Below are 9,512 nucleotides of genomic sequence, written 5' to 3' on the forward strand. Positions count from 1 at the left end.
TATATATATATTTCATTGAGGAATAATCATCAAGGAAAGCCTTTATATTTAAAAGTAAAGTAACTCTTTAGCGCTTAATTTGCAGTAGACAAGAAGTTATTTTTCAATTTTATTTTTATTTATTTAAGTACTGCAAAAGAAAATTCATTCCTGTATGTTTTTTTTTTTGTTTTTTTTTTTCAGGAAAACCAGACCCTTGCTCCTCCGGTCCTTGTCTAAATGGCGGGACATGTTTTCACTACTTGGGAAAATATAAATGTGAATGCACTGAGGCGTACAGCGGCAGACACTGTCAGATAAGCAGGAGCTCAGTGCAAACATCTGCAGGTAAGCAGACCATATGTCACCATGCAGCAATGTCTTGACCTCTGATGATGTTGACATTTGCAGTGTTGCCTCTGACAGATTAGAAGAAACAGGGAATATCCTGAGCTGAGTGCACAGATACTAGTTTTCCACCTAAAGATAATCTTAGCAATGTTGCTGCACCCGGAGGCCCCAAATTTACAGATATAGCTACATCAGCTAAATAAAGTAAGGCCTGAATAGACCTGGTGATTCATGTTTATACACTCTAACAGCATGCTGGAGGTATTTTTAGTAGAGCAAACACAGTCTTGATGGAAATGACCTCAGTCGCCTTCAGTCTGATGAGCTCTTTTCAGGCCCTGCTGTTTTTAAGCTGCTGTTACCATGCAGCCTTGCTGGCATGATCAGCATGTTTATGTTCGTTCCAGAGCTGGGCTGTGGGCTACCCCCGCATGTCAAGCATGCTGAAGTCCAGTTTTCCTCAACAACACCAGGCTCCGTTGCTGTGTACATTTGTCACTCCGGCTTCACGTCTGTGCCCAGAGCCACTAAGAGCACCTGTGACATTCAGGGAGACTGGAGCCAGCCGCCCGTTTGTGAGGGTCTGTAGTGCACATCGACACATGCATCCTCAAAAACATATGAAAAGAACAAATACTTATTTATGAAAACTTTCTTTTTGACAGAGATCAACAAGTGCTTATCACAGCCTTGTCTAAACGGCGGTTCTTGTCAAAATAAGATTGGATCTTTTCAGTGTGTTTGCAAGGAGGGCTTCAGTGGGAATCGCTGTCAGATAGGTAAGTTTAAGCAAATGCTTTAAAGGTTTAGACATTTTACAGTGGGGATCTTTGCAGACACTACCAGTACCTACAATATAAAGCAGCCAAAAATATATTCACTGGTGACTAAAGGTAACCTTTAGTCTGAGCAACCATTTCCATGAAGAATCTTTGTCACCTTGAAACAACTTCCATCCATCCATTATTTTCCACTCTGACATCCAAGTTTAGACCCAAAGTTAAAAACCTGGGGTGACTTTTGACAAGGATTTGAAGTTTGATGAACATTTAGCCTCTGTAGTCAAGACTAGCTTTTATCAGTTATGTATTTTAACAAAAGTCCATGCATTCATCCATCCATTCATCCATGCGTTCATCCATCCATTCATCCATCCATTCATCCATCCATCATCTTTCACTTGTTCTAAAGTAGGTTCTCCGGGCAGCAGCTTGAGCAGGGAGGCCCAGACTTCTCTCTCCACAGCCACCTCTTCCAGCTCTTCTGGGAGGACCCCAAGGTGTTCCCAGACCAACCAAGAGACGTAGTCTGTCTATCGTGTCCTGGGTCTTCCCCGGGGTTTCCTCCCAGTCGGACATGTCTGAACCACCTCAACTGGCTCCTCTCTATGTGGAGGAGCAGTGGTTCTACTCCGAGTCTCTCCTGATAACTGAACTTCTCACTCTATCTCTAAGAGAGAGTCCAGCTACCCTGCAGAGGAAACTCATTTCAAATGCCTGTATCCATGATCTCATTCTTTCAGTCACTGCCCAGAGCTCATGACCATAGGTGAGGGTAGGAACATAGACTGACCAGTAAACTGAGAGCTTTGCCTTACAACTCAACTTCCTCTTCACCACAAGGGACCGGTACAGAGTCCGCAATACTACAGATGCTGCACCAATCCATCTGTCAGTCTCAGCTCCATTTTTCCCTCACTTGTGAACAAAACGCTGAGACACTTGAACTCCTCCACTTGAGGCAGAACCTCACCTTCGACCGAAAAGAGCTATCCACTCTTTTCCGACTGAGGACCATGGCCTCAGATTTGGAGGTGCTGATTCTCATCCCAGCTGCTTCACACTTCGGCTGCGAACCGCTCCAGTGAGAGCTGAAGATCACGGCACGATGATGCCAACAGGACCACATCATCTGCAAAAAGCAGAAATGGAATCCTGAAACCACCGAACCAAAACCCTCCACCAGCTGGCTGCACCAAGAAATTCTGTCCATAATAGTTATGAACAGAATCGGTGACAACGTGCAGCCCTGGTGGAGTCCAACTCCCACCCTGAAGGGGTCCGACTTACTACTGGAAATGCGAACCAAAACTCTTGCACCGCTTGTATTGGGACTGAACAGCCCGTAACAAGGGGCCCCCAATCCCATACTCACGGAGCACCAGTGACGCGCAGTCAGGGGAGGCAGTGTCGCACCTGTCATCATGACAAGTAAAATACTAACAATGATAAGAGAATTACATTTAACCACTTGACTGTTCTATAAAACTGTTTCTGAATTATTTCAACACTTCATTTGTCAAAATCACAGAATTTACACATTGCCTGTTCAAACATGAAAGAAATGCACTGGGTGAGGCGGTGTAGTGCTCTGGTTCACCTCTGGGGGCGCTGTGTCATATACAATACATGAAGTAGGCAGTTGGTGCATGCCCATTGCTGTCTGTCTTTATATCACCAGTATACATGTTTGATTACACATGTGCTACACATGTTGATGTTCTATAGTCTGTCTAATATATTGAATGAATGTGTGAGACATATTTCTTCTTTCTAATTGTCATAAAACAATGTAAACTGAATCAGACAGCATGAAGACTCAGTATGTGTAGGAGAGCAAAACCTTTGACAGGGACTGACAAAAACCAAGAACTACGTGTACTGGGAGGGTTAAACGCTGAATAGTAATTGAAGCCAGGTGGCACGTGAGGAGCTGGAAATATAGATTACAGAGGACATCTAGATGTAAGGAAAATATGCAAAACTGTTTTTATTTATAGTGAAACCTAATGCATAAAATTATATACTTTCTGAGCCACAAATGCTAAAACAAACACCCCAAATCATTCTAATTTATAAACATTAGTGACACTGAGGACTGTGGTTTGGTTTAATGTTTCTGTGTGAAACGTCTTGAAAACAGAATGTTAGGCATAACTGAGAAGTGTAATCAAAAAAGTTAAGCCTGGTCCTCTGGACATTCAAAAAACAAAACAAAAAAAGTAGAAGCGTTTCATCTTTCATCCAAAAGACTTCTTCAGTCAGACTGAAGAAGTCTTTTGGATGAAAGATGAAATGCTCCTGCTTTTTTTGTTTCGTTTTGTTTGTTTTGTTTTTTGAGTGTCCAGAGGACCAGACTTAACTTGTTTAGATTTTTATACCTAGATTATTGAGCATGCATCAGGACATGGAGAAGCGTAATCATGTTAAAAAAGTAATAATGTAAAAATTTGCAACAATTTTACGTTACTTCAAGAAGTTCTATATCATTGATTTTTAGCATGATGTAATTTTTGCATCAGTTAGTTTTGATGACTTAGTATTTTTATGTTTTATTTTATCCCCTGTCACAGAGCAGAATGGGGGAAGTAGAAATACCATCCGTCTGTCAGTCCACCTGTGCACGTTGTGAGCATGATAACTTGAAAAATGAGTGAAGTACCGACTTCCATTTTGGTGCGAGGCTGCATCTACCTGTAGGTGTGAGACAGGTCCTTTTCAAAAACTGGGTTGTTACGTCAAAGTCCAGTCCAGATAAATCTTAATTTCAATAACTACAAACCTTCACTATTTACATCGCTCAGTGAGGGGGGACACTGTCGTACCGCTTGTTGGCATGTTGTTGACTTGTTGTTGACATGTTTGACAGAACCATTACCATAATGCACTACAGACCAACACAGTCTCCAGTGTAAATGCATTTCATTTATTTACAATATTCCAAGAATATAAATGCACTGGAGTTAGCACAACAGCTAAATTTCACCTGTTGTTCTGAATATAAAACTGTAAATATATGCTTTGTTTTGCAAAATGAAAACATCTAATACAACTGACACAAGTGTGAAGATTAAAAAAAAGGTTTTGCATAAAAAGTTATGAAAATACTGAGAAATTGTTTGAAGTTGGCATAAATCCATGTTTGAACTGGCCCTCCTCTCCCGTTAGCTCGATCGTCCAATCAGAACCTGAGGTTGTTCAAACCGCTGCCTTCAGATGGTACGATACGGACTACTCAGAGCTCTACAGAAAACTACTTAAACAGTCTGCACTGTCCCTTTAAAGAAACTCCTGAACATTTAGAGAACCTAGATTAGAGTACACATGCACGCATCTTGTATGGGAGAGTGGTGGTGCAGAGGTTAGAGAAGGTGGGCCTGTGATTGGAAGGTCGCTGGTTCGACTCCCCGGACTGACAACATCAAAATGTGAGTGTGAAATGTGAAACACCCACACCTGCCTCCACCCCTCATTTGCCCCACTCTGGGCCCCTGAGCAAGGCCCTTAACCCCCACCATCTGCTCCCCTAGACACCCTAGATACAGCGCTCTGCTCCACACAGAGGGCTGTGGTAGCTCTGTGGTCTGTGTCAGGAAGGACATCCGGCGTAAAAACAATCACCAAGTCTTCATATGAATTAGTTCACTGTGGCGACCCCTGAAGAAGGGAGCAGCTGAAAGAAGAAAAATAAATAAATAAGTAATGTGCATGTGTTGTTTGTGTGTGTGATGTGTCCTCAGACTCAGATGAATGTCTGCTGGAACCCTGCATGAACGAGGGAACGTGTGAGGACCAGCCCGGCTCCTACTTGTGTCACTGTCCACAAGGCTTCAAAGGCCAGAACTGTGAAAAAGGTGCCGTTTGATTTTTCAGCCTCTCACAAACAACATTTGCACATTTTAACCCACAACCGTGAAGAACCACCCGTCATACCCATGTGTGCATATGTGTGTGCAGAGCAGGACGGTTGTGACTCCAGTCCGTGTCTGAACGGAGGCGTGTGTCAAGCTTACAGACAGTTTTACATGTGCACGTGCAAAGACGGCTTCTTTGGGGAGCAGTGCCAAATGTGTAAGGGAATGTTCAGTCTTACAAGTCTGTTTTGTTGATGTTTATAGTTCATTCACACACAGATTCAATAAAACTCTTATTACTAAAGAGAATATGGTGCCTTAAATAAACAAACTGAGTCTTAGAAAAGCAAATAAGAGCAGAGAGTCTCAACTTTGTCAACAAATTTGTTAGAAAATTGATGAACTTTTCAAAATCAGTCAACAAAAATATATTGAATGTTTTTTTCTCTCTCTTGCTCTTTCGTTCATAATAATAATAACTATTCAGGGAATCTGGATTAGATTTAGTTTTTGAATGGAGGATGCGAACAGAACAGACAGTTATTTAAGAGCTGTTAAACACCACAGTACAGAGTAGGGGTGTAACAGTACATCGATTTAAATCGATATATCGATTAAATGATTAATGATTCAATTATATCGTGGCAAAACTAAAACATCGATTCATATCGTCATCTTTAAAATACGCTTTTATTTTGAAATTTCCAAGGCACGTCTGTGTCATCATTTCTGTGCGCGGCTGCGCTCTGTGGCCGCCTCAGCAACATGACAGACGAGGCAGATAATGAAATTCACTCTCCTGCTGGATTTAAATCAACTCTGTGGAAACATTTTGGATTCTGACAGAACGGCTCAACAGATAAAACTCATGTCGTATGCAACAGGTGCCAGTGAGAGTTCAAACACTCAGGAAACAATTAATTTGGCTGCTCACCTGAAGAAGAAACATGACATTGATAGCCATGTTATGTAAGCTCAATATCTATTTTTGTTTCTTTATAACTGAAAGGTAATCAGGAGGACACGTTTAAGTTAACTGGTTTAAAAAATGCACTTAAACATGAGAAATGTGAGACTTTACTGAACAGGTCATTTATTTAAATTTTTTCATTAATTAAGAAAAAACATTTTTAATTGAAATGCCTGGTGCCTGTAATAACAGAAATAAAATGGTTAAATCATATTTGAAATCCATCCATCCATTATCTTTTACCCGCTTCTTCCATTTTTGGGTCACGGGGTCGCCGGTGCCCATGTCCAGCAGTCACAGTGCAAGAGGCGGGGGACACCTGGACAGGTCTCCAGTCCATCACAGGGACACATAGAGACAAACGAGACAAACAACCATTCACTCTCTCACTCACACCTAGGGACAATTTAGAGTTACCGATCAGCCTAACATGCATGTTTTTGGTCTGTGGGAGGAAACTGGAGTACCCGGAGAAAACCCATGCATGCACGGAGAGAACATGCAAACTCCACCCAGAAAGGCCCCTGGACCGGGGTTTGAACCAGGGACCTGCTCGCTGAGAGGCAGCAGCTCTACCAGTTGCGCCACCGTGCTGCCTCATATTTGAATTGTTTTTGTAAATTTATTTATATGTAAATGAGATGGGCATGTGATATCGCAATATATCGATCGCAGACTTGTGAATTGAATAGAATCAAAATCGTATCGTGACAGACTTTGTGATATCGAGAAATATCGTATCTTCATACAAACAAATCAATATAATAAAACTGGTGATTTACACCCCTAGTACCGAGGTACATTCACAGATGCTACTTGGAAAACAAATGTCTAAAAAATATACTGTATTTTCCGCCGTAAATGTCACACCGCCCTATAAATCGCATCAGTCCAAATATGTCAAGTCGCATTTATTATGCGTCACCGCTGACATCCTGGAAATGTGGGCCGGTGTTGTGCCAACAATCGATTGGCTGCTGAATGGCAGCCACGGAGGCGTGCACGGGAGGACTTTAACAACAATTTAACAAGATAACCACCTGAAAACAATTATTTGTTTGCTCAAGTTTATAGTAAAGGTGTGTCTCACTTGAACTTTTACTTAATAAATGCACTTCAATGATCAAATCAGCTGCATTTCGCCGGGGCGGTGCAGCGAAATGCAGCTGATTTGATGGTTGCTCCAGGCAGAAAACGGTAGCAGGCTGTGGCAAGCTGATTGTGTCATTAATAGCCACTTTTACCTTTTACATGACACAACGGCATGCCACACAACTCAAGTGCCATCTAGCAGCTGAAAATGGTAGTGTTCAATATTCTGTCAGAATGAATGAAAACAGTCACATCTCAGCCAAAAATTGGTTTATAAATATGGGGAAATCCATAAATACGTCTCTTCGGTGTATAAGTTGCAGGACATGCAAATTATGCAAAAAACTGCAACTTATAGGGTGAAAAATATGGTACTTATTTTAACCTTGTCCAGAGGTGGCACCACTTCTCTGGACAAAGAGGTATCTTCAGAAAACCATCATAGGACAAATCAGTACTTTATAACTTTTTATATCTTTTATGAAAAACAAGAAAGTACAATCCAGCTTGTCCTCCGCAACAAGTACAAAGCGTGGCTCTGTGATTCATTCATTTTTCAAGAAGGGAATCAGACACAGCACAGGTTACAAAGATCAAGCTGAGGATGAGGAGAGGACTGAAATGATCCAGCTGCAGTCTTAACCTGACCCAAGAACAGCTGACAACTTTAAAACAACCAGGACTGTTTCACACTCTGCACGTCTGCAGGACTGAAACTCAGGAGTGGATGCATGCTAACAAATGTAAAAAGAAGTGACATGAGACAGAACAGAAAATATTGTGGGCTCATGCTGCCTGCAGTAAAACGGTCAGAGATAACACCAAAGACCAAATGTAACAACCACTGTTTTCTTGTTCATTTTGTGCATCCTTCATATTGTCTTATTTTGATCTGATTTGGTATTAAACAAACATCAGATGTTAACCAGGCATCAAGCAGTCCTCTGATTTATTTTAAAACTGAACACTCACCGTCTCTGTTCACTTCAAGAAGAGGCCATTCAAAAGACGGGGGGCTCACACAGTAACTTGCTTAATGACTTGCAGGGTATTTAAAAATGAACTATATGTATTATAGCCACTGTTTTCCTTGATTCAAGTGGAGGACCCGTGTGTGCTGAAACCTTGTGGAAACCGTGGTCGTTGCTGGAGTGACAGGAGAGGAAACTACAACTGTGTCTGCAAAGTAGGTCTCACAGGCAAAGACTGCGACAAAGGTCAGTAACCATCAGATCACATGCAGTCGTTGCAAAGACAGCTCTGTAATGGTTTATCCTTTGGATTAAAAACAGAAGGTTCCCACTGTTCCTAGATCTGCTGCCTCCTTCTGGTCTCCACGTGCTGCGGGTGGAGGAGAGCGAAGTGGAGCTGCGCTGGGATCAGCCAAAGACTTCACAGAGTGTGGTCAGCATGTTTACCATTTCCTACGCTCCCCTGGGCAACAGCATCCCTAAAACAGACTACCTGGACAGGCAGCGGTCCACCCACGTTCTGCGAGACCTGGAGCCTGGTGTGCTGTACAACATCTCCACCGTCTCCGTCAAACTCAAAACCAACAGCAATGACTCGAGCCGACCTGCCACTGCTCTGATCCGCACCAGTGAGCACATTTTCCATCTATCATAGTTGAAGCTGTTGGAAAGTGTGTGTACAGCCACGAGCTTTGATGCTTGTGAAAACGTAGTAAGTGTGTGTTTCTGTGCCAGGACCTCGGCGAGTGGAACAACTGCAGGTGGTTAATGTGTCATCCTCTCAGGTTTGGCTGAGCTGGCTGGTCCAGGCTGCTCATCATGCAGCGGTCAGCAGGGTGCACATGTCCTTAGTGCCTTCAGACGGGAGTAAGACTCAGACTGCTGTCCTCAACACAAGCACCACAGAGTACACCTTCAGGTCAGCTTCTTAACGTTTCCAAAAAGCTGCACACATTAACCCCCACAATCCACGCACACGCTGCTCCCTTTGTGCCCACTGAGCGGCGCTGCTGGACATGAAACAGATGGGACATAGTATACTTTGTAACCAGCAGGGGGCACCATTTCATCACGGTTAATATACTGTTTACCAGCAGTAGAGAAACATACTGGCTGAATTTAAATTTTTTTTGTGTATTTCTTTGTGTTTCAAAGTTCCTTACAGGCTGGTCAGATGTACACAGTGCACGTGCTGACTCAAAGTGGAATCAGACCAGATGAGTTTCCCTCCACCAGCCACTCTGCAGGACCTCTGTCATTCTGGACAAGTAAGTTATTCTGCAAATGGTACACTTTTATTTTTTAACTTTATTTTTCAGAAAATATTATATAATTATATTATAATGTAATAAAGTATAATTAATAATTGTGAGGAGTGGTGGCACAGAGGTTAGAGAAGGTGAGCCTGTGATCGGAAAGTCGCCGGTTCAAACCCCCAGAATATTAAAAAAAAAAAAAAAAAAAGTAAACAAAAACGGAAGAACGTCGTGTAGGGAAGGAGGGTAGATGTAGGTGG

At 42.3% G+C, this 9,512-nt stretch overlaps 1 protein-coding gene across 1 annotated transcript in view; it reads left to right on the plus strand.

The window, feature by feature from the left end:
- Positions 1 to 9,512, plus strand: part of sned1 (sushi, nidogen and EGF-like domains 1) — an 82,380-nt gene that overhangs the window by 33,527 nt on the left and 39,341 nt on the right. The window contains 9 exon segments of the mRNA XM_037675013.1: positions 184 to 327; positions 738 to 911; positions 996 to 1,109; positions 4,850 to 4,963; positions 5,067 to 5,180; positions 8,126 to 8,242; positions 8,338 to 8,625; positions 8,732 to 8,915; positions 9,152 to 9,264. Coding sequence (XP_037530941.1) covers positions 184 to 327; positions 738 to 911; positions 996 to 1,109; positions 4,850 to 4,963; positions 5,067 to 5,180; positions 8,126 to 8,242; positions 8,338 to 8,625; positions 8,732 to 8,915; positions 9,152 to 9,264 — 1,362 coding nt within the window.

This window comes from Nematolebias whitei, chromosome 3 (assembly GCF_014905685.2).
Source record: "Nematolebias whitei isolate Nwh7 chromosome 3, NemWhi1, whole genome shotgun sequence".
NCBI classification, from domain to species: Eukaryota; Metazoa; Chordata; class Actinopteri; order Cyprinodontiformes; family Rivulidae; genus Nematolebias; species Nematolebias whitei.